The sequence below is a fragment of the Rhinoraja longicauda genome, unplaced genomic scaffold (genome assembly GCF_053455715.1).
Source record: "Rhinoraja longicauda isolate Sanriku21f unplaced genomic scaffold, sRhiLon1.1 Scf000283, whole genome shotgun sequence".
Taxonomy (NCBI): Eukaryota; Metazoa; Chordata; class Chondrichthyes; order Rajiformes; family Arhynchobatidae; genus Rhinoraja; species Rhinoraja longicauda.
In genome coordinates, this window is record NW_027601501.1 from 64,322 (window position 1) to 90,603 (window position 26,282).

At 39.8% G+C, this 26,282-nt stretch overlaps 1 protein-coding gene across 2 annotated transcripts in view; it reads right to left on the minus strand.

Annotated features, from left to right (window-relative positions):
• The window catches only part of LOC144590751 (serine/threonine-protein kinase Nek7), a 77,744-nt gene that overhangs the window by 11,562 nt on the left and 39,900 nt on the right, over positions 1 to 26,282 (minus strand). For both annotated transcript variants that reach the window (XM_078395167.1, XM_078395166.1), the window contains 3 exons: positions 22,910 to 23,018; positions 20,158 to 20,265; positions 12,550 to 12,644 (listed from right to left, as the gene is read on the minus strand). In XM_078395167.1, coding sequence (XP_078251293.1) covers positions 12,550 to 12,644; positions 20,158 to 20,265; positions 22,910 to 23,018 — 312 coding nt within the window. The remainder of the gene's footprint in view (positions 1 to 12,549; positions 12,645 to 20,157; positions 20,266 to 22,909; positions 23,019 to 26,282) is intronic.

A 26,282-nucleotide genomic window follows, 5' to 3' on the forward strand; every position in this document is an offset into this window, starting at 1 on the left:
AAGGAAAATCATGGCGTCAGGCGGCATCTATGGAGACAGCAAAATGGTCAGAAATCTTTAGTCAGAAGCCCAAGAGAAAGATCATCAACTCAAAAGGTTCATTCCTACTTTCTGCACAAAAGTTCCCTTGAACAGGATCATTTTTCATTTCAAACATATTGCTTTTGTTTAGGGCGGGAGACTGAAACTTCATACATTACTTCAAATGAGGTTGCACCAAAACCTTGCAAAACCTCAACAAGACTTCTTATTTTGATTATTCTTTAACTCTTTCCAAAAAGCCCAAGGTATCTGTTGCTATCAGGTTCTACTTGCAGGTTTATTTTCTGCGTCTCAAAACCAACAGACTAACATCTCTCTGTGCAACAGCAATTTTAAGTTTCTTGCAATTTAAAAGTGCCATATTTCATCTTGAATGGTCTCACATCCTGCTCTGTCAACTTCTTATCCACCTGCCTTCATCCTTTTGTGGACTCTGATTCTTTCAGTTCATTTTCCCCAACTTCATCACATCTGGATACACAAGACCAATTCTTTCATCAGTCATTAATATAAATTTTAATGGCTGGCAGTCTAAACACACATATACATTTTGCCACATTAGCAACACACTGCAAAACTGAAAACAACTCAATTGCATCTATACTATGTGTTTTTTTAAACCAATCTTCGATCCACGCTTTTAGGTCAATCCAAATACCTTGGGACCCTTTTCAAGAAACAATTTGATTTTTACTTTATTGATTACAAATCCAGATAAAGTACATCCACCAGGTTCCCCTTATTTATCCTGCTAATTATACCTTCAATTACCAGAATACCTTGGGTATGCAAGCAAAGTATTTCACTGGGCCTTGTCACATGTGAAAGTATTCCATACTAGTTGGGAAAATCCTGCATGGTTTTGCCTTCTTAAATCCTCGTTGATTTAGCTTAGATGTAATGAGTGACTTGGTAAGTAACAAAGTTATGCTGATCCTGTCAACTCACAGGGATGCCAATGATAATTCATGGAACAACCAGGATCTCTGGATGTTCAGAACTCCATATTTCCACTCTTCTGTTGTGCTGGTAGACCCCAAGTTATGAATTAAAGCTTTAGCTATTTATTTCTGCCTCCTCTGTTAAAGTTTCAGTCCTTCAGTTCCAGGGGCGGCACAGCGGTAGAGTTGCTGCCTTTCAACGCCGGAGATCCGAGTTCGATCCCGACTTTGGGTGCTGCTCTACGGAGTTTGTACGTTCTCCCCGTGACCGCGTGGGTTTTCTCCGAGAACTTCGGATTCCTCCCACACTCCAAATGTTAATTGGCTTGGTATAAGTGTAAAATCGTCCTGAGTGTGGGTAGGATAGTGTTACTGTGCGGGGATCGCTGGTTGGTGCAGACTCGGCTGGTCGAATGGCCTGTTTCCACACTGTATCTCTAAACTAAACCTTCATCCATCCCTGTTTGAGCCCCCACCTAGGTTTATTGCGAGTGTTAATAAATAGAATCAGCCTTCGGTGGTGGATGAAACAAATATTTTGATCGACACAATTCAATAAAGATAATTTGCCAATGTTCCATCAGCTGCCAAGTGAACCATATATCTGAAGCAGTAAAATAACTTACATTTCTATACTTAAAGCAACTGTGAATGTGAAAATCTACCTGAATTAGTATTCCAGCAATACAGACCAACGATAATAATATACCTGCATTTCAGAATGTTTAAAATGCCACCTGCACCTAGAAGTACTAGATTAAGTGTCATGGTCATAGTTATTAAAGTGTGCTTAAAAATCTTATTAGGACAGTTAACCTCAAACTGGAATAGAAACAGTTCATCTCTTCAATCAAATAATAGCCACTGCATTTGTTAAATAATTTCTGCCTTACTGCAAGGTATGCATTCCTCTGTTTATGTTTCTCAGGGCTTAGATGATTTTAATTCATAAATCGATTAAAATAACATTTACCAGTTTAATTTTGCCTCCCTCTACTTCAGCCAGTCACCAATAGTCTTGAACCTTCAGAATAATACTAATGGCAGAATGTAAATTAGTGAAATGCACATATATATTTTTCTACATAATATTTAAAATGCTGGGTACAATTTTATTCTAACTATGGTATGCTGAAGAGAATAATTAAGGCAGATTGTTGGTACGAAACAGTGGTTGTCATTTAGAAAATGGTTTGCACAGCAATTAAATCTTTATCTTCTTGTCTGAAAGTGAAACACTTATGTTCAAAATGGCATCCAGAATTCTGCATAATAAATAGCCTAAGTTACTCAGAAATATTTTTATGTGACTGCTCCCACGATCTCAAAAACAGGCTTATTGCTCTAGCATATTTGCATTTTAAATGTTACTGCAAAAATATGTTATGCAAAATCCAAAAATTATCATTGCTGCATGAGGTGTGTGGACTATAACATGTTTGCATCTTTAAAACAGAAACAGCAACAAAATCCTGCAGACTTTTTTTTTGCTGTTGATGCCCTTGGGAATGAGTAGTGGTACCCTTTAAATCCCTTAACATGGACAGCATCAACACTGCAGTGTGCACAGTGGAGCCCAAAAGTCAGTCACCCTTTTCTGCATGTGCTAATAAGTTTGATTTTCAAAGGACAACGTGTACATTCCCCAGACACGCAGACCTTCTGCGAAACACGCAGGCCACTGTGCTACTCAGTGAGCTTTAGCAGGGACAGGACAAGCTGAAAATGCCTCTCATCTGTCGGCTGCTCTATGAAACATATCCTTAACCATTTGCTTCCCGGAACTACTATTTACATCGGAGTCAACAGAGTCCGCCTCTCATTAAATTACTCCACTGTCCTAATCCCCCAATATCACTAAACTTTTGATTGAAACTGTGAGAGAAAATACTGCGAACCTTCCTACCTCATGCCATTAAAACATAGTAGTCCAGAAAACATTTTATAATACATTTAACAGATGAGAAGCATATTCAATAAAGAGTTAAACTGGGCCTATTTTCATGCATCTTCTGCTTTGACAGATGAAAAATGTCAACTGTCCTGTTTTTATTTTCTAGCTTTTGCACTATTCATCTGGTTCATTAGTGCCGATCGCTGCTGCCCCTGACAGCTGCTTGCCCTCTCTTCCCAGCAGCTGAATTTTTCAGGCTAATTTGATTCTCCTCACTGAGACGATCACTGAAATGATTGACTTGCTCCCTGACCTCAAGGGTCCGACTTCCCTTATTAGTATTCTGGATATGTTCAAGATAAGGGAGCATCCTGTCTGTCTTCAGGGCTGGTGGCTGCACTCTCTCTTTTACTGTAAGCCACCAACCTACAACCTTCTAAGGAGGCAACTGCTGCTGTGTACAATGAAGGAAACATGTAAAACTTCATCTTCAGATGTCAAGGTCCGTGTAGATGAGTAGCTGATTTATGCTATCAATTTATGCAAATAATTGGTGACACTGAACAACAAGTCATTAATTAATACTAGGAATGATTCTACTGTATCAGGTTCCCAGACTAGTTACCTGTACATTTTACTGTTAAAATCATCTGCATTTGAAAATGTGGTACTGATCGTTCGAACTCAACCCACTGCAATGTCCAAGAATCATTACCTGCATTCAAGGATGACCTTAAATTGTGCATCAATAAAAAAAGTCATATAATTCAATGGCGAAATACCTCTGCCCACACCCACTGAAATCTCCCCACCTCGGCATTATGGAAATTAAAATAGATCTTTCCGTGAGTAAAGCACGGTTGTGAGTGTTTCTGGGTTGATTAGTGCTACTCTGGAAATCCACCTGGGCTTTTCCTGGTGTCAGTCACGTGTCATCCTGATGCAATATCTGCATCCGAGGCCCACGGAGCAGCGCCTTCAGTCAAGCGACACTCCTCGTGCACGATTGCAGGGGAACACTGTCGCATCATTCAGCACTCCCAGGATCCGCTATTTAAAGAGGAGCATTTAACTAAATCCTTCCCTGGCCACAAACAATCACTCAGCGGTATGTTGAGTCTAGCTTCTGGAGTACACCTGGATTTCATCTGTCCAGCTGTTTCAAATGGCAGGTTGAAATAAACTTTCAAAATTTAACTGTTAGTTACTTATAACAAATAACATTGTAAGTTATAACTTATTAACTCATTGAGTTACTAATTTTAGTTTTAGAGATACAGCATGGAAATAGGCCCTTCATCCCACCGAGTCCACGCCAACCAATGATCACACTAGCTCTATTCTACACATCTGGGACAATTTACAAGAGCCAATTAATTTACAAACCTGAATGTGGGAGGAAACCGAGCACCCGGAGAATTTTACATTTTATACCAAGCCAATTAACCTACGAACCAGTATATCTCCCAATCCAGAGTGTGGGAGAAAACCCATTCAGGTCACAGGGAGAATGTGCAAACTCCCTTCAGACAACACCCGTGGTCAGGATCGAAACCGGGTCACTGGCGCTGTTAGGCAGCAACTCTACTGCTACAACGCTGTACAGCTCCTTCTGGCACCCCAACTAATCCAAATGCATATTCAAACAAACAGTATAGCCAAAAATTGTATTGTTTGGCTATACCCCGAGATATTTATTCTAGACTTCTGCACTGAAGCTCCTGTCCATACCTAAACTCGGCCACTCTCTGTCTGTAACCCTGGATACATAACCATGGCCAAATGGATCCAACACAATGCTTTGTACAAAAAAATTAATTAATTTTGTTGCAATTAAGTAACATGCAGCATGCCAAAATAGTGGTGTCAGTCCGTAAACACAAATAAGGATTTTGGGAAGGACACTGAATTTTAAGTAACTATGATAAGCCACTGCAATAAAAAAGTGATGTCTGTGGCTCAATTCCATGCAAACTTACATACTGTTGATGAAGTTCAAAATCATACACATCCTCACCACAAAAAATATTTTAACTATAACCTATAACTCATGAGCAAACTACCAACTGATAAAAATAAAACAATTATCCAGTCATTACATCCAAAAATCAAATTGTTGCAATTAATAAACAGTTATCAAATTGCAACATTTGCTTTTCTGCATTTAAGAACAACCATTATCCAATAAGTTTCAAATTTTAGCTGCAGGGTGTAATTTTAAAAGGCTTTTAAATAATTGACATACGTTTATTGTTTTTTTTACATTATTAGCCTTTTTCTGTGAGATTGGAGATCACATTGGCCATAATTTCCTCCATCTGTAACACATATCTCCACTTGTACCAATCATCTTAAAAATGAAAGAATCTCCCACTAAATCCCAGCTGACTGGCAAACGATGGACAAGGGGTTTATATCCTTCCATCTGTATCTTGTCTAAATAATCTCACAAAAATTACAAGCGGCACTTGCTAGTTGTTTAGATCTACAATTCTGAGCATATTCTCCAATTGATCCAAATATAAAATCCTATTATTGGATAATTTAAAATTAAGCCAACTATTTTAAACATCTGTTTTGGGGAATAAATAGCAACTAGACATGTAGACTGAGTACATAGGCTCATTCTTGACCAGTACAGTTTAGCATGAACTATGCATGCATGGCTGTATTTCCAGTCAGCTCCTATTTTCTCATTACATATGCCACTGAATGAGCCAACAGTCTTCTGCAGCCAGTGAGCAAGAATCTATGAATTTTGAATCTGGGCAAAATGAACACACTTTGATATATTGCTCAAAGCATCATCAGCATGGTTTATAATTAGCATTTAGAAAAAAAAATCAGCAGAATTAAACAAAAGTAAAATTCTGCTATCGAGAGAACCCATTACACCACACCACATCAGCAGGGCAGCTTACTTTACTCTCGCAGATCTGTATTAATGACAAATCAGCTTGGATCCCATGTACCCATCACACAGGGATAGCTTTTGCACAAGATTTGCTGAACTTTAAACTTTAATACAAGGAACAAAATGCAGCTGGAATATAAAGTACTGGCGATTTTTGAGCAGAGAGAGTTAATGCAAATTGAAAGCTGCCTAACATGCACAACTTACCCAGAGAGTTAATTGCATTGCTACTATCATCACATTCACAATTATGTATTTTGCTACCTGTGTAATATATATAATTTTTATATTATATATTTCATTTTACAAGAATAGAAAAATATTAAAAGTAAGAACAACATTATCCTTGTAAAGATAGCCATATCGGCTGTCATCTGTTTAATTATTACGAACTTCCTTCAGGATTATAACACCAAAACAAAATAATGTTGCATTAAAAGTTTTATAGCAATCATTAGGGGTTTTAGTCCCTATCTTTATGAGGTGCAATTTTAACCTTGACAGTTTAAAACGCATGGAAGAACTCAAAGCATAAAATAAACTTTTACAAAATGTAAATTGTGCTAAATTTTATCAGTTTAATTTATCTTTAAAGCTTGTAAAGTCTTTCATTTTGGTATTGGCAAAGAGCATCACTTTCATAACACTTTCTATTTATGTTTAAGATATTCAATGTCACCAAGTTTTGCTCAAAACAGTGCATTTTTTTCCTAATTTTGTTTGTATTAAAATTGGGATTCAGTAATGACTGGCAAATAGAAGAAAATTATAAGAAATATCTTTATCTTCATAATATTTTTGTCTTCCATCAATAATAACGGGAGGTGTAGAAGCGCAGATGGTTCGAAAGAGCATTCCACAGTAAAGAAAAGGAAACCAGCATCTGCAGTTCCTTGTTTCTAGAAAAGGAAATACTTTGACTGGATTATTGGGGCTTCTATCCAGAGTTTGGATTCCAGTAAATGATTGTAAAAGTTTAGAATAGTTAGCTAAAACAATCATAGCGATGGTGACAAAATATTAGAATGTCATCTGAAACTGGTCTTCGCAAAATTGCCTGGAAAAGTTGTGCTAACAAAGTATTCTACCGAGCAATTGGCCCTCCAGGATTTGAAGGAGTTTTAACACAGTTTGGCTGCTATCCAAACATTGAACACACCAGGATGTCAGCACGTTCAATCTCACATGGAAGAGAACGACTCAGGGCAAGATAAATACTGCGGTGTCACCCTGCAATTAACACACTGTTCACTAATCAGGAAACACAGGGTGTAGTCATACTCTGGACAGCCCAGTTTTACTGGCAAATGACTGCTATTATTACACAGGCTGCTTACACAGAAAGCAAATGCTCAGAGAAAAAAAGGCTTTTTATTAGACATTACGATCTCTTTACATAAAGTGAAGATCACTTACACATGATACTACTTACCATTAAGGGGATGGTGTGACCGTCTCCCAAATTAGTACAACAGGATATTTTTAGTTGTGGTTTGATACAACTGAATGGATTGCTAGATGCTGTCAAGAATTCAATGAATAACCTAAGAAATAATAACCCGGTGGCGCTGCGATAGTTCTGCTGCCTTACAATGCCAGAGATCCGGGTCTGATCCTGACTTCAGGCACTGTCTGTACGGAGATTGTACATTCTCCCTGTTTTCTCCAGTTTCCTCCAACTCTCCAAAGATGTGCAGGTTTACTGGCTTCAGTAAAATTGTAAAGGGCCTGTTTTCGCACCGTATCTCTAAAGTGTAAATCGTTTATCTTCTCTTAATCTTTGCCATGAAATATAATTGGGGCTGATCTTGCAGAAATTTATCGCCCAAGTCCTAAACTGCTCAGCCCTCATCCCGAGACTACGGTTGCTGCAAGTGCACTATTCAGCCTGCTAAAGGGGCCTTTCAACATCTACCTTGTCATACACTTCAAACAGGTAGTCTTTTGTCTATCTAAAGCTTTTAAGTTTAGATTTAATGTGGAAACAGGCCCATCGGCCCACCGACTGCATGCCGACCAACAATCACACGTGCACTTATTCTATGGTATCCCACTTTTGCATCCTTCACATTAAAGGCAACTTCCAGAAGCCAATTAACCTACAAACCTGCGTGTCTTTGGAATGTGGGAGGAAACCCACGCTGTCACAGGAAGAATGTGCAAACTCCACAAAAAACACATGATTGCAAACTTCCTAACAAAGTAGTATGGTCTGAAGATAGGCCCAAAATAAATATTCTAAATAGCTAAGATTCTGACAGAATACTTGCTTATTCTTAGAGAACTTGTTTTAAGTTTAGACACAAAATGCTGAAGTAACTCAGAGAGTCAGGCATGATGCCCTCTGGAGAAAATGGACAAGTGACATTGGGAGAAGTGGGTCAGGACCCTTCCTCCGAAACATCACCTGTCCATGTTCTCCAGAGATGCCATCTGATCCGCTGAGTTACTCTAGCATTTGGTGTCTATCTTTGGTAGTTCCTTTTTTAATTACATTGTTTTAGTTTACTCTGATCGTATATATTTTTTTAATTGAGCTGTTCAATATAATGAAATTACAAGCGAAGTCCATGAGATTTTCATCTTTGTTCATAAACCAGACGAATTAGTCGACAAGCATCTGGCAGAAAAATCCTCCTTTGAGCGGAATTCCTGGAAATTCTTATGCTGTCAATATTTATGTAAAAATCTGCAGTCCAGTTTATTTTCCACCCACTACTTGCCAAGATTTGTTTTGCCCCAGATGTGTCAGTGTCACATACTCTCTGCGTATTAAGCAATTACTTCAGTCAGAGGCAAAAGAAAAATCACATTCAACTCCCACAAGGAATTGACTCAATCCCACACAAACTCCAACATGGAAGTTAATGATGTGGCCTTTCATCTTTGATGGCAACTTCTCTGCCCAAGACCACAAGGAATTGTAGAGAGTCATGCATGCTGCCCAGTTCATCGCACAGACCAACCTCCCACCCACAGAGTCCATCTACACTTCACATTCAAGAACCACTCATACCCAGTCAATCCCTTTTCCCACCGCTCCTATCGGGTAGAAGATACAAAACCCTGAAAGTACATACCACCAGATTCAAGAACCACCACTCCCCCTGTTAACAACTATTGAACAGACATTTCGTAAGGATATATTTGCAATCTCCCAATCAACCTCACTGCAGCCCTTGCACTTTTCTTTATCTGCATTCTCTCTTTAGCTGTAACACTATATTTTACAGTACAATATGCTTCCTTTCTCTTTTGCACTACCAGTTGTACTCGTGTCTGGTTTCATTGCACTCTTTCTCCGGGATAGCAAATGTTTTCCACTATATCTTGGTACATGTGACAATAATAAAGAAATATTCCTGTATCCGTGTGTATCCTTCCCCCTTCCTTTATTCCCCATTTTTGATTTGTTTCATGCCATTGTTCCATACCAGTCTTACACCACTTATATAGAGTCATATAGGGATATAGCATGGAAACAGACCCTTCGGCCCAACTTGCCCACACCAGCCAACATGTCCCAGCTACACTGGACCCACCTGCCTGCGTTTGGTCCATATCCCTCCAAATTCGTCCTATGCATGTACCTGTCTAACCATTTCTTAAACGTTGGGATAGTTCCAGCCTCAACTACCTCCTCTGGCAACTTGTTCCATACACCCACCACCCTTTGTGTGAAAAAGTTACCCCTCAGATTCCTATTAAATCTTTTCCCCTTCACCTGGAACCTATGTCCTCTGGTCCTCGATTCCCCCACTCTGGGCAAGAGATTCTGTGCATCTACCTGATTTATTCCTCTCATGATTTTATACACCTCTATAAGATCACCCCTCATCCTCCTGTGCTCCAAGGAATCGAGACCCAGCCTACTCAACCTCTTCCTATAGCTCAGACCCTCTAGTCCTGGCAACATCCTCGTAAATCTTCTTTGAATCCTTTCAAGCATGGCAATATCTTTCCTGTAACATGGTGCCCAGTACTCTAAATGCGGTCTCACCAATGTCTTATACAACGGCAACATGACCTCCCAACTTCTATACTCAATACTCAGACTGATGAAGGTCAATGTGCAAAAAGCTTTTTTGACCACCTTATCTCCCTGCACTCCTAGATCCTTCTGCACTACAACACTCCCCAGAGGCCTACCATTCACTGTGCTATCCTCTTGTGAATGTGTTTCATGGATACTTCACCCTTTAGTCTATGAGGTTTAAAACGAAAGCAACATATACTCCTTTAACAGAATTATGTGCTATGCCTTCTGTTATTTCACAATAACAACAAAAAAGTGGATAATATGCTTGCAAATCAAGGACCTATAACTGTAGGACATCAATCATATGTAAAAGTCTATATGACTGTTTCAACTATATTATTCATTCTGGTTGAAACCATTTTTTCTTAGAAAAGGATGAATTTCTTTGGGTTGATACAGAATCCATAATCCATATTTGTCTATGGATATAAATTGCTATTCTGGAAATAATTCTTCAGATGTTGTATTATGCGCGAAATATGTCCAGATTGAAAATCAGAGACACAACATTGCTTATATTGTTTCATTTCATTCACCTAAATGAAAGTGCTTGGTAGTGCATCTAACTGTATGTGTTCTGTAGTGGAGATCAATGGCCTTTCACTGTGCACAGGATTGCTGTTCAGAGATCTGTGATAAGTAGCAGGGAGAAACAGAGTTTCTCCACAACAGTATGCAGGTAGACACAAAATGCTGGAGTAACTCAGCGGGTCAGGCAGCATCTCGGGAGAGAAGGAATGGGTGACGTTTCAGACTGAAGGGTCTCAACCCGAAATGTCACCCATTCCTTCTCTCCCGAGATGCTGCCTGACCCGCTGAGTTACTCCAGCATTTTGTGTCTGCCTTCGATTTAAACCAGCATCTGCAGTTTTTTTCCTACACTTCTCCACAACAGTGAATGATTCACAAGAAACCGCTCTGAGAAGAATTAAGGTGCAAGGTAATTTTTTTTTTAGGAACCTGGGGGGGTGTCACATTTTCCAAATAGAAGGTGGCTGGTATATGGAACGAGCTGCCTGAGGAAATAGTTGAGGGAGGGTCTAATAATAACATTTAAAATACATTTGGACATGGATGGGAGAGGTTTAGAGGGATATGGGCCAAACGCGGCCAAGTGGAACTAACTTAGATGGGGCATCTAGGTTGGCATGGGCAAGTTCGGCGGAAGGGCCTGTTTCAGTGCTGTGTAACTCTATGACTCTAAGAGTTAATGGAGAGGCTCTGGAAGAAAGCAGGTATTACTGAAAAGCTGAGCAGGGTTGAGGAGTAGCGGACTACTTCTCTTCTTAATTCTAATGTTCTTCATGTTCAGACGTCATTGAAATTGAGGTTGAGGACCTGTGGTGGTTAATGAGACACTAATTACAAGTTTTGTTATGATTCTGGTCCAGGTTGAGCATTATTAATCCACTCAAAAAAGCCTTGAAGGCTTTTCTTCAAGCCTTAAGGAGGTTTAATGATAATTGAAAATGTATGCTCACGTCAGATTTTGTTGTCTCTTGTAATAAATGCAATTTATAGTTTACAGCCCATGCCCCATAGACTAAAGTGGATTGGTAGATGATGATTTTTGTGAGAGTTCAATAGGTATTGTGATCACAGTTATAATACTTAAGATAGAATCCTACAATAATACCAATGTCAAAATTCAGCTCAAAATGGGCTTGGGTTATTTACAAATATGGTCTTTGATAAGATCATGGGAGTTGAGGTGAAGTTCTTTGCAAAATGATACTTGTTCTCCATTCTACTTTTAACTTTAGTAAAATAAAAACTTTTTACATTAAGCGCTATTTATGCAACGTTCCATTTCAAAGTGTTTTACCCAATTAAGGGAACTCAAGATCTGAAAGGATGTGTAGGAAGGAACTGCAGATGCTGGTTTAAACCGAAGATGGACAGAAAAAGCTGGAGTAACTCAGCGGGTCAGACAGCATCTCTGGAGAAAAGGAATAGGTGACGTTTCATGTCGAGACCCTTCTTCAGACAAATCTCAACCCAAAACATCACCTATTCCTTTTCTCCAGAGATGTTGTCTGACCCGCTGAATTACTTCAGTTTTTGGTGTCTATCTTTGGTCTGAAAGGATGTGATGATCAGATATGGATTGGAATTTTGGCCAGACTAATAGGCAAATGTGTATTTTCATGGTCAGCAATCATTAAAAAGCTCTTTGGAGAGTTTCCACACTTTCAATTTACCTGAGGAATAAAATATCTCATGCCAGAAACTGTTGGATATCTGTACAAAAAGAGTCACAGAGAGATACACCAGAGAAATAGGCCTATCAAGCCCATACCAACCATCAACCATAGCTATACCAATCCAAAAACAGTCCATTTAAAAAAATTCTCCTTGTTCTCAATCACTTACCTACACTCTAGGGAACATTTATCTTTTGTTAATTAACTTACCAATTGGCATGTCTTTGGAATGGAGGACTTTGAATGTCTGGAGGAACAGGAAGAACTTGCAAACTCCACACATTCAGCACCAAGGATTGTTTAGTTTAATATTGTCACGTACACCGAGGTACAGTGAAAAGCTTTAGTTTGTGAGTTATCCAGTGAAAGAAAAGACAGCACATGATTACAATCAATTGTACCCTTTATCTGTACACTGGAAAAAACGCATTTTACTCAGTGCCTTCTCAAGGTCACTGTTCCTACCTCTAGAGAACACCATTGGCACTTGGGGTGCTCATACCATATCAGCTTACCTCGTATAACAGGCAACCTAATGACCAGATGTCAGATTTGAAGTTGTATCCATTTTCATGTATTCTCTCTGGGGACATGTAATATGGCGTTCCCACTGTAGAAGGATAAAAATGTTATAATGTGTACATTATAAAACACAATGAATAGGACAATTATTTCTCAAGTACAGTGCTTTCAATTATCTATTTTTTTCTGCATTGGCTACATTTCTTTTGTGTCCCAGGTTTATAAAAATACACGTGCTAATGATATATAGAATTAAATACTTCAGTATTGTGTTAATATTAATAGGCAAGTTTCCAAATGTAGAAACAAAGTGTTGGAGGAACTCAGCAGGTCTGGAGAAAAAGGAAAGGTGATTTTTTTTTTGTCAGGACCCTTCTTCAGTCTAAAGAAGGGTCCCGACCCGAAACATCACAAATTCTTTTTCTCCAGAGATGCTGCCCGACCCGCTGAGTTACTCCAACACTTTGTGTCTATCTTTGGTATAAACCAGCACCAGCAGTTTTTTGTTTCGACAAGTTTCCTAATGTACCCTTTTGGTCAGAAATGAAAATATAATGCACAGAAGAATCATGGAACAGAACTCAAGCCAGATGCTTCAGCGCCATATCATACAGGTTGTCAGGTCCGATGTAACATGATACACTTGAATTGGTCTTCAAGTCCATTTGAAGGAAAGCACACTTAACTTCAAGATTTGGGATCATTTCTGCAGCATCTTTTCCCATTTTGGATTTCAGATGCTTAAAGTCATTTCTTCCCTAACTAAACAAATTTGAATTAAAAAAAACACTGTTTCATTAATAAAACTTACGGAACTTCAGACATTTCTGAGAAAATTCAATTTACATTAAGGTGTTAATGCTTAAAATATTTTAGTTTAGTTTAGATACAGTGTGAAAACAGGCCCTTCAGCTCACCAAGTCGATGCCGACCATCAATTACCCGTACACTAGTTGTATCCTGTGTGTTGGTGGCGTGAGCCACAGGGTGTTGCATGTGTCTAGTGCTCTGGTATAAATCCAGATGCCGCTGGCTAGCAATTTTTGCGAAAAAGGGAGCCGAGTGCGTAAGCCTCCCCCTGCTAGTACATAACCTCTGCATCATCAAGACTCTCGCAGTGCCTCCTCGTGGCAACACATGGTAACTGGGGCCACCTTCAGTCCCAGGCTGAACTGCGTGGGGATCTGGGAGGAACTCTGGCCCCCAAAGATGCAACGTGCAGGCCCACCGGCGTGTGGACATGTCCTGACGTCCATCAACCAGGTCCCAACTGTGGGTTAAATAGCACCCCGCTGCCTTGTGGGTAAGGCTCAGGAGAGCCAAAGGCATTGGAGCTGGAGTCCCTAAAGACGGTCGACTGATCCCTCGTGCATCCGCCTTCCGGCAACTCCTGCAACCGAGTAGGCCCCAGGCGTAGCAGCCACGCCGTTCCTCTGGAATCAGCCCATCAGGTCGAGAGGAGAATGCAGATGCTGGGCAAGTTTGTATTCCCATTTACCTGGCCAGGCTCAGCGGCCAAATCAAATGGAGAAGACACTTCATCCTTGCTGGGCACAGTGAGATGAAACCACAGATGAAAAATCCCCCTCTCCAAGCAGGACAACGCCAAGCCGCACCATCATCTCTCGCAGATGGACGAATGCCAGTATACAGCTGTATCCTATACAGTAGGGACAATTTACAGAAGTCAATTAACCTGCAAACCTACATGTCTTTGGAGCGTGGGAGGAAACTGGACCACCTGGAGAAAACCCACACGGTCACAGGGAGAATATACAAACTACGTACAAACAGCACCCGTAGTCAGGATCAAACCCGGGTCTCTGGCGATGTAAGGCAACAACTCTACCGCTGCGCCACTGTGCAGCCCCTACAAGATTTATTAACCTGAAGCAGTATGAGTTTTGCAGGAATCGTTTTGCAACAATGCTCTGCTTTAAAACAACCTAATGACCTCAATTTCTTGCTTCCACCAAAGAACAAACTTTGGGCAACCAATGACGAAATAAAGTGTGCGCGAAGCAAACAATAATTACAGCATATGCACATGTTCATACGTTCTAGGAGCAGAATTAGGCGATTCATCCCATCAAGTCTACTCCATCATTCAATCATGGCTGATTTATCTTTCCTTCTCAACCCTATTCTCCTGCCTTCGCCCCAGAACCCCAGACATCCTTACTAATCAAGAATCTGTCAATCTCCGCCTTAAAAATATCCATTGACCTGGCCTCCACCGCCATCTGTGGCAATGAATTCCTCACATAAATACACATACAGTATGCTGTAAAATCTTTACTATATGTAACAAAATATAATTAGTAAAAGGAAAAAAGAAAAACACAGGTACTTAAATAGTAGGACTGAAGGTGCGAATGCTCAAATCACTCATTGTTTAGTTTAACCAAGAAAGTAATTTTGATGTTCAACTCATAATTTTTAGCACCACCAATGTCACTTACACACAGAATAGTCCTGTTCAATGGCACTACTTCCACACTGCAATGCATAGTTAAAATAAATGCCAGGTTCCCCATATTGTTGCTAATTTATCACTAATTCATTCCATCAACGAATCTTTCCACAATCTCTTTCCCCAACTCTATCCTTACCACTATTTATAGCACTAATCATTTTCAGGAAAACAAATACATTATTTGTGGGGTTTACTTTAAAAGTTATGCATTCTTGCATGTTTTAAATTATAATAATTTGGAAGCACCAGCAACTAAGATCTTTTACCCTACAAGAAACCAAATCACATTGAAGCAATTATTAAGCATAACATGTAGTCAGCCCATATGAGCAGCACAGGTCAACAACAATCATCTTTTGTTACCATAAAATATGATGCAAATAATTGGCAGTGAAGAACATGCGAGCTTGTGGGTGTGGAGAATCTACATGACAATCCACAGGGGGGAGGAAAAACATTTCAGTATGCAGCTTCTCAGCTTTTTGAAAGTCAGAGTAATTCCAAAAGTAGATTCAGAGAGGTAATGATAGTTGAGCTAGTCTTCACAAATCTAAAAATTGAAGCATTCAAACAACTACAATTTTAGACTGGGACATAGAACAGTAGTTAGGAACATGCCCCAGCCCACAATGTCTATGTTGAGTATAATGCCAAATTAAACTAATCCCATCTGTCTGCATAATCATATCCCTCCATATCCATGTGCCTCTTAAATGCCACGATAGTATCTACCTTTACCATCCTTCTGTATCCTTCTGTATTTTAACAGATCTTCCCGGATAGTTTGGGCAATAAAGCAACTACTCATAAAAAAGACCATTGAAATTAAATGAAGATCGAAAGTTAAACATTTGAAAACATGCACTCTACTTAGGGCCAAAAGAATGGCTAGACCAATTGTAAAGCATCGATACCTTATCAGGAGTAAACATATAGAGGTAATATTCAGACCCATTTAAAGTATGTAACAGAGAGAAATGATCTGACAAACTGCAAACCGTATTATTGATTTCACTGAAGTTGGCAATTTCATTTTACTTCTTGGATGATTTATTTTCAACTTATGACCCATTAAGATTTAATAGGAACCCAAGGGGCAATTTTGTTCCACACAGAGGACGGTGGGTGCATGGAACATGCTGCCAGGGGAGGGAGTTGAGACAGGTACTATATCAACATTTAAATGACATTTGGACAGGTATATGGTTAGGAAAGGTTTAAAGGGATGTGGGTCAAACGCAGGCAGGTGGAACTAGTGTAGGTGGGGCATCATGGCCGGCAAGGACGAAGTGGGGCGAACGGCCTGATTCCGTCCTGTATGACTCTAGGACTTTAATTATGTGCATAATTTGTTAATTGTCCACCACTATCACCGGGTGATATTGTGTCATCTTTCTATGGCTGCCTGTTTCCAATAATATTAATTTATGGACATGTAATAAAAAGGTACATTTAAAAAAACTTCCAAACTGCCAATCCCAAAAACCACCGGGTGGCGCCAGCGATGGCTGCCTAGCCAACAGTCGGTCTCATCCATTCCTCCTTTATTGTGTTATAGTATGTGTTAAATGTATGTTTTAGTGTTCTTTAGCCAATGGTCTGTCTGTCTTTTCGTCTTTTTTGTTTAAAAAAAGTTGGTGTTCATGTTCTCTGGTTTGTTTTATGTGGGGGGTGGGGGGAAACCTTTGTTCAATCTCTTACCTTGCCGGAGATGCGATTGTTTTCCGGATCATATCTCCGGTCGCTCTGCGGCCTAACATCATGGAGCTGGAGGCCTTGCTCAGGACTGACTGAGCCCCACTGTGGGACCGTGGACTTACCATCGAAGCCTGTGATCCCTTGCCTGGTATCGATGCTGCAACTGCGACCTGCAGATTTCACCATCGAGGAGCTTGCAGTCTCGGGTGGAGACAGATGTCAGGAAGTTCCAAAGTCGCAAGAGGTTCGACTAGCCCCAACCGATCGCTCGGCACATGCGAGCCCAGATCCATCCGATGCAGGAGCTTGATCACCCCGACGCGGAGTGTGTCTTGTTGCTTTTTATTGGTATGGCAAATCAAATTCCTCGTATATTGCAAAACATACTTGGCTAATAAAGTATGATTATGATTATGATGATTTATGTGGGGGGAAAACTTTTTTAAATCTCTTTCCTCGATAGAGAGGTGATTTTTTTTTTCTGTATGGTATCTCCGTCCGCACTGCGGCCCAACATCTAGGAGTTGGCGACCTCTGCTGGAGACCGACTTCGGGAGCTCCAACCACGAGAGCCTGCTGGACTTACCATCGAGGAGCTCACGGTCCCTGGTTAGAGATCAACTTCGGGAGCTCCAAGCCGCAGGAGCTTCGACCGCCCCGACGTGGGGGCTTCAAACGTCGGCTGCGGGAGCTTTGATTGCCCCGACGCGGATGGTTCAACTGCCCCGACCGCGGGAGAATAAAGAGGGAGATTAGACTTTATTGCCTTCCATCACAGTGAGGAATGTGGGGAATCCTCTGTGGTGGATGTTTATGTTAACTTTTATGTAGTTGTGTATCTTGTTGCTATTTTTAGTATGGCTGTACGGCAAATCGAATATCACTGCACCTTAATTGGTACACGTGACAATAAAAGACCTTTGAACCCTTTCAACTACTGAGGCCACACCCAGAAAATTTACCCTCATTCTCAAGTGACACTTCAGATGAGCCTTGCATCAATTTGCTCACCAGTTACCAACAAAGACTTACATTTAACAGCCAACAGAAAGCATTATTTCAATACTGTTTTAACTATAAACTTTACAATTAATGTTATTCATTTTCAATGAAGCCATCCAATGTGGGAACCGTAAGCCTTTGCTTCTTCCTGGAAAAGGACTGATGTGTTTGTTGATACCAATTCTTTAATAAACAGGGCGGAGAATTTACAGACCGCACTCTTGTTATGGTGGCAGATTACATTTTCAGTTTCAAAAGGTCTCTTGCTGCAATGCAAAACTGGGTGGTGATAAATTCCAAGCTGAAGCTATAGAAAATAATCATACCTTTGAACTATCTTTAATCAGATTTTATCTTGCACTAAATGTTGTTCCCTTGATCTGTGCACTGTGGACAGTTTGATTGTAATCATGTATAGTTTTTTCTTTGACTGGATAGCACTCAAACAAAATCTTTTCACTGTACCTCAGTACACGCAACAATAATAAACTGTACTGTGAAGATGCTCCTGAGTTTGGAAGCAGTAAGTGACAGAGGTCAAGACAGCACTCAGTTCACAGATCTGACCGAGGAACACTAACTGAGGAACGATTGCAGCTGGTTTTCAACAGGAGTTACAACACCATTATGAGCAGGAATAAATATATTAACCAGCATAAATTGTTCATGTAGGTTGTGCTGTTTATCACCCTTGATTTCCCATCAGAAATGCATATGATGAAAACTGCTGTTAATAACTTATTTTCTCCAATTTAACCCATGAGCACATACTTGAGAGGTGGGAAACCAGAGTCTCTTCTGTAACACATTGCACGTGCAAACCCAGAATACAACAGAGGTCATGATCAAACCCTGGTCTTTGGAGCTACAAGGCAGTAGCAGTCACTGCTGCACCACCATCAGGTACGATTTTAGGCTTTGGAGATACAGCGTGGAAACGCCCACTGAGACCACACCGACCAGCAATCACCCCGAACACAAGCAATGTCCTACACAACTTACAATTTTAGCAAGGCCAATTAACCTGTACATCTTTGGAGTGTGGGAGGAAACCGGAGCTTCCAGAGAAAATCTACTTGGTCACAGGGAGAACGTACAAACTCCATACAGACAGCACCTGTAGTCAGGATCGAACCCGGAACTCTGGTACTGCAAGGCAGCAACTCTACCTCTGCGCCACTGTGTCGCCCCATATTTGATCCCTTATCTATTTGAAAAATAAAAGGTTTGGTTGTGTGCTCAAACTAGATTTCTAAACCAATAAAAATCATCTCACTATTTTGGACATTCAGGTGGACCCTAGAAAATGATATTCTCCTTGTTCCAGTAACTGGAGATCTCCCTGCACATATTATACCAGCTTGTAATAAGTGCTCCAACACATTTCGCTTTCATAAGCATTGTAAATAATCTCTATCTAACCAGCGCAGCAACTATCTTGCTTATATTCAGGTTTAGGATTATTGTTGTCATGTGTACCAAGGTTCAAGGAAAAGCTTTGTTTTGCAGCTATTCAATCTAATCAGATATCATTATACATAAATACAATCAAGCCAATATCAAGTACAATGGGTAGAGCAAAGGGGAAGATACAGTGCAAAATATAGTGCTCAGCATTGTAGTGCACCAGTTCCATAGACAAAGTCTGATGTCCGCAATGAGGTAGAGGAGAATCTGAGAGCACCCCAGTTTACGGAAGGACCGGCCAGAAGCTATTCCCGAGTCTGGTGGGGTGCTCTTTCAAGCTTCTGTATCTTGTATATCCACTGCTGTGTGAGGAATATCAGCTCTACATTCCCAAGCAAGGAAGATAAAGGGAGTTTCAAAATATTTGAAATTGTTATTTGCAGTCCAAGCAATCCAATGCCCTACATATTCCCATATGGATTAGGACTGTTGAAAGCTGTGTATTAACTTTGTCCTTTTTAATACCTACAGCTAAGTATTGGGTTCTTTCATTTAAAATTTTGGTTGAAGAAACAAAGTATTAAGTTGTCGGTGCGACCATGTTTTGGAAACACTTGCTGAAAAATAAGGAAGCAATGCAATAAAAAAGCTGTCCGATTGTTCAAGGTTCTCTGCATTATAAACTTCAGGAAAGATCAATGGGTTAGCTCAGCGTGCAGTCTTAAAGCAGTCTATTCATCATAAACTCTTTGGTCTTTATTACACTGTTGTCTAATCAGGGTTTTGTATCAGTAGCAAGATTGGACTTGTTACTTCCAGACATGCCCTGTGTAATGGCAAAGGTCAAAGAAACAGGAAACCCCCTAACTGCACAAAGAAATAGATAACCCAATAGTCGTCGGGGAGCCTGCCTTTTGCTGCCTACATTTACAGCAGACACATGGTTTTGTTCACACTCCTAATGAAATACATCCCACTCCTGTAATTAGATGGATTCGTGTTGTGCAGGATTGCTCACCTAAAGAATGTGCTGCTGTAGTTTTCGAACTAAAAAACCTGCCCAAGCCGAGGTCTCCCAGCTTTACTACTCCTGTTGCTGTAATGAACACATTAGCTGGTTTTATATCTGCAACAGAACAGAAACAAGAGTGTGAATGATCACGTACATTTTGACTTGTTACTATTTTTGACACAAGAACTATTGCTCTGCAAGAGAACTGAAACAAGGCTGTGAATGATAACGTACTTTCTTCTTGTTACTATTTTTGCAACAAGAATTATTTCTTCACGTCATAGATTTACATGGTGCTTTCACACGAAGAAAGCAAATTTGTTCCCCAAAACCATTATCAAAAGGCAAAGCACGGAACCTTGGTTCATTTGTACAAAAATTATTGAATTGTTTCACCGCAGGAAGTTATTCACAAATCCACACTGGCTTTTTCTAAAAACAGTGGGAAATGGGAGAATGATTGCTTCAAGTTGGGACCTTTCTTCAGACACAATGATACACCTTTTTCTAGGCAGCTGCGGATAATTCTGAAGGAGGGTCCCAACGCGAAAAGTTGCATGTCCACATTCTCCAGAGATGCTGCCTGACCCACTGGGTTATTCACTCAGCTTCTTTTTCTGGCTTTATGTAAAATAGTGCAGTTGTTTCGAATGCTCCTTGCCTGTAGCCGAGTAGATTATAATTCCTTTTGTGTACCTATCCAATTCGCCTCTGCACAAGACATCAGATGTAAAAACGTTTATCCCTAGTATTCCCCCATATCTTATGCTCAGGACTGTACTAACATGCTGAAGTGTTAAAGGCTCGTTGCTCTTGCTTCCTTATTGACTGCCTCAAAATTATTTTTCTTCTAACCACATTTTCTGCCTTATTGCTGAAAACCTCTGCCTGACGTTGTCGGGATTACAATTCCTCTGGCATCCCAGGGACCACACTAAGCAGTGCCCAAGCTGAAATAGAGATCACGGATAGGAGCTGTTATCTACTTTGTCTAGACCGCACAGAAAACAGAAATATTAATTATAGGTTGGCTGGCACTTTTTGGTTGGCGCAGACTCAATGGGTCCTTTGTTTTTATAAATTTTCACTGAATCTGCAAATAACTCAAAGGATAAGACATTTCCCACGCTTCATCAAATTCTCGTCCTTCACAATGTTGGCCTCATAATAAAATTATCAGAGTGATATAGGTATATTCTGTCAATTACCTATTTAAGGAATCTAATCTTATTATACTTCATGCTTCTTTTCTTTCATGAGTACAAGGTATGCCATTTTTAAAAGAAAGTGAATAGAGTCGACACAGAGCACAGCACAGGAACAGGCTCTTTGGTCCACAACGTCTGCCCCGAACATGATGCCAAATTAAACTAATCTCATCGGCCTGCACATAATCCATATCCCTCCATTCCCTGCATATTCATGTGCCTATCCAAAACCCTCTGAAACACCACAATTGTATATGCTTCCACCACCACCCCCGGTAGCACATTCCAGGGACTCCCCACTCTCTGTGTCAAAGAACTTGTCCTGCACATTTCCATTGGACATTCATTTTCTAACCTTAGATATGCCCTCCAGGCTTTGACATTTCCACCCTTGGAAAAAGATTCTGCTCCTTTGTTCCTGATTCCCATCTACACTATCTATGCCACCCATCATTTTCTATATACTTCTAATGGCCTCCCCTCAGCTTCTGATGCTCCAGAGAAAACAATCCAAGTTTGCCCGACCTCTCCTTAACTACATAATCGTGACATTATAAAAACATACCCCTTTTTACAAGGCTTTCCCTGAGCTGTCTATCTTGTCAGAGGCTGCCAGGACATCCACGTCATGTATGACATGGCCTCTAATTAAAGCAGTAGGGAGGAGCAAAGTTTGAAGCTAAGAACTGCACAGTGTGGAAGCAGTTAAAATTGATTTGTCAGGGTGTGAAAGAGGAAGAAATCAGATGTAATGTGTTGGCTGTGGCCCACTGTTTTGATCAGAACTTTGTGTTCACTTGTTCAAACTGAAGTGAGGCCCACACTTTTGCACACACAACAGGAACACTATTCATCCGGGACTGACATTTGTGTGATGCTCACTATTACCATACTGTCAACTCTGGTGAGAGAGTAGAAAAGCTCAACAGCTTTATATAACCAGAGATCCACACTCAAGTGATAAAGCCTATCAAACTAACTATTTGACCTTAGGAGCCCTGTTTATACTACACTACTTGTACTATGCCAGTGCAGTTTGAATCTTCTTTATAAAACAAATGTTGTTATTTTAGTCATAAACATAGTATGTAGCTAGGAGGATTTAACATTGCTTTAAATTAAAAAGATAAGTTTTAACATCCACAGTGAGATCAATACCATGGTCAATTCTTCATGAGCAAACTAAGTAAATCAGCTGCCATGTGTTTCCAGCGTTATTTATTATAAACTATAATACAATGCAGAATAAAAGGCTTCTCTTTTCACTTGTCTGAACCTCAAAATCCTTTCCTTCCACATTATCTACATTTGTTCACCAACTCCTTCATAATGTTTTCACTAATTACCAGCAATTCTACCACTGGCATTGGAAAGAGCTGATTGAACTAAAAGGATTGATATCGACCCGTATGTCAGGTGGGCTCCACTAGCTACCTTTGTCCTTTCTGCAGAATTGGTTTGAGATGTGGACCATTCCAATAATTCAATTCCCAGTGTTAAGACCGTGTCAGCATAAAGATTTGCCGTCTAGCATTATGTATATACAATACCTCTGTGCATGACACGCCGAGAATGCATGTGTTCCAAGGCACTGCAAAGTTGAACAAAGTATTTCCATATTGTTCTTTCTGGAATCAGCCGCTTTTGTTTCTTAAAATGCTGTAAAAATATCAAATAGGACTATAAATGGCATGCTATAAAAATGTGGATGATACTGAAATAATAATAATAATAATTCACAAGGCAATGTAAAGAAAATTCATTTTCGGAAACAATTTCTATTGGAAACAAATACCGATGAAGTGAATAATGGACATTGAGTTTACTTTAGTTTAGAGATATAGCCTGTAAACAGGTCCTTTGGCCCAAGTCCACACTGACCATCAATCCCACTTTCTATCCTATACACACCCATACACGAGTAATTACAGAATCCAATTAACCTGCAAACCTGCCTGTCTTTGGCATGTGGGAGGAAACCGGAGGTAGTGTAGATTGATAAATTGGCAGTCATCTGTGACAATGTGAGATGAGGCTGGAATTACTAATTATCTTAAATTGTTGAATTAATTTATCCACTTTTCTCCGTAATACCACTCTTTCCGCAATGAGGCAGGACCAATATAACACGTAAACTCAATACCACCAGCTGAAACTTTTGCTACAGTTTTCTGAACAAAAAATTAAGATCAGGTTTGCCTTTAATATATTGCCACATATCGCTTTTGTTGTTTCACGGAATAAAAATGCATTCAATCCAACCTCAATTTCTGTAGATAAATTATAGCCAAGTGATATTTAGAATGCTTTCTATTACACATATCATTGAACTACCCAATGTAAACATGTACAAATATCTTCTAATATTCCATTCTTCAGTCCATTTCTTCCTAAAACGACCAAAATTGGATGCATCATTTGTAGGTTAATTTTCCTTTCTTCCCTAAGGTTTGCAATGTGTTCTGATTCTAATTTGCAGCTGATGTATTTCTGTAGACACTAGAAGTTTCTTCAAGACATGTTTCCACACACATACACACATGCACTTCCTCTTCTGGAAACTCGTACGGTTTCTTTGAGTGTCACATTGGCCCGGGCTACTGGATATTTGTCAGCTTTCCCTGCAGGCACTTTAACACAAATTAAACAGGTGTTGCCACTTCTTCTTCCAAAATGGAATGTTTCTCATTTTTCATTTAATTTCCGCATCACATGTTATATTCTGACATGCGCTATGAACTTCATTCTGTGATTTGAGCTCCCCATTTTAATTTTTAACAACCATCCTTGCTATCTACAATACCACCCACTTTTGTATCATCTGCAAAACTTGATAATCTGCCGTGTATGTTCTCATCCAAATCATTGATGTAGATGACAATGGGCCTAACCTCATAACCCTGAGGCACACAGGCCTCCAGTCTGATAAATAACCTTCCATCATCACCCTTTGCTTCCTTCCATGAAGCCAATATTCTACACAGTCAGCTTTCTCCCCTTGGATCCCATGCAATCTAACCTTCCAGAGCAACCTACCATGCTGAACCTTGTCACATGCCTTGCTGAAATCCATATATACAACATCCACAGCTCCGCCCACCTCTACCTTATGAGTTACATCTTCAAAAAACCCAGATTCCTGAGACACGATTTCCAACGTACAAAACCGTGCTGACTATCCCTAATCAGCCTTTGTCCATCTAAATACATGTATATCTTATTCCTCAGAATACTCTCTGGTAACTTTTTGACCACAGATGTTAGACTCACTGGCCTGTAGCTCCCAGCCATTTCCTTGAACAGATAGCAATTGGATTTTCAACGCCTGAGGAGTCCTGGTTTGTTTGTCCAAGCCCAATGCTGGGGCACCATCCCAATACTCTCCATACCAATCCCTGAGTTCCCCTCTCTGTATTCTCCAACATTACTTTTGGGATACTCTCCATCTACATCAAAAATACTTATGGAATAGCTTTGCCATAATGGAGTAATATGATAACTGGATTGGACATATTTTCAAATAATCAGACAGCAAACTTCTACAAGTTAAAACTGATGACAGTGACATTGATGTACCTTGTTGCCTGTAGGAATCTGACAAGAGCAAAAATAATTTTGCGATAATTAACAATGACAGAGGCAAGCTGGGAAGCTGATTCATTGCTAATGTTGTAATATTTCTTTTGAAAAAAAATCTCTCAATATGCATGGGAATAATGGAACCACTTGATTTTTAGAGGTAGCAAAGTACTTACTTTTATTTTATACAAAAAGGAATAATACTCAATAATATTTAGAATTAGAATTACAGTCTGAGGAAGGATTTCACCTATTCCTTTTATACAGAGGTTCTGCCTAACCCGCTGAGTTACTCTAGCATTCAGTGAAACGTCACCTCTCTATGTTCTCCAGAGCTGCTGCCTGACCCGCTGAGTTACTCCAGTATTTTATGTCTATCTTCAGAAATACACATCTGGCCTTCCATAAAATGCAGTAAATGTCAGCAAAATTATATGATGGGAGTTGGTACTAAATACTACTCTGATACAAATCCAATTAATACATTTAAATATTAGTTTCTTATCATGTCAAAAATACCAAATGTAATGCTTCTACTCTTTCAAAAGAGATATCAGACCACCGCAGACCAACAGTCAAGTTTTGCCTCCCAGATGTGTTCTGCTGTGGTTCACATGTAAATTGTTGGTCAGCTGCTCTTCTCACGTTTCAAATAAGAAAGAAAGTTTTGGCATCCATCCAAAATGAGGCTTTGCATCTATTCTTCCCAAGGCTGCATTTACATATCAGAGGCTCGTTTGATGTTGGGAGGGTAAGGATATGAAACAGCTTTCTTTTCAGGAGGTGTATTCTATATAACATGCGCAGCCAAATGGAAAAAAAACAAATGTATAAAAATTGCCATTTCTATTGAGACTGGAACAAAGGATTCCAAACAAAAATTGTGTAAAAGAATATTGCATGGAATACGAAAGCAAATACTGCAATAAGAGAATGGAATACAGTCCTATATGAAAGGGGATTAATGCCATTAGCAGGGGTTTAAAATAAAGTTCTGCAAATGATACCGGAGTATCATCAAGGGTTTCAAGATTAATATCAACAAAACGAATGACTGGAGGCTGGATATTTTACAACTATTACAGCTATAAATGCAAAAGAATGGATAATGAATGGATGCTTAAATTTTGGCTTGGGTGTCATATCAATACAGCAATAACTCTGGGAATTCTATGAACTGGTAGAAAATATAAAGCTCAAGATTCTAACACTAACCTTCATATTTAACCACATCAAGACTAATGACTCTGAGTTAACTGGAAATTATTCCACTAGTATAACCTTGATGATGGGGACTGCAGCTTGCGTTAAACACATTTGGATTCACCAAATACCTTCTACACA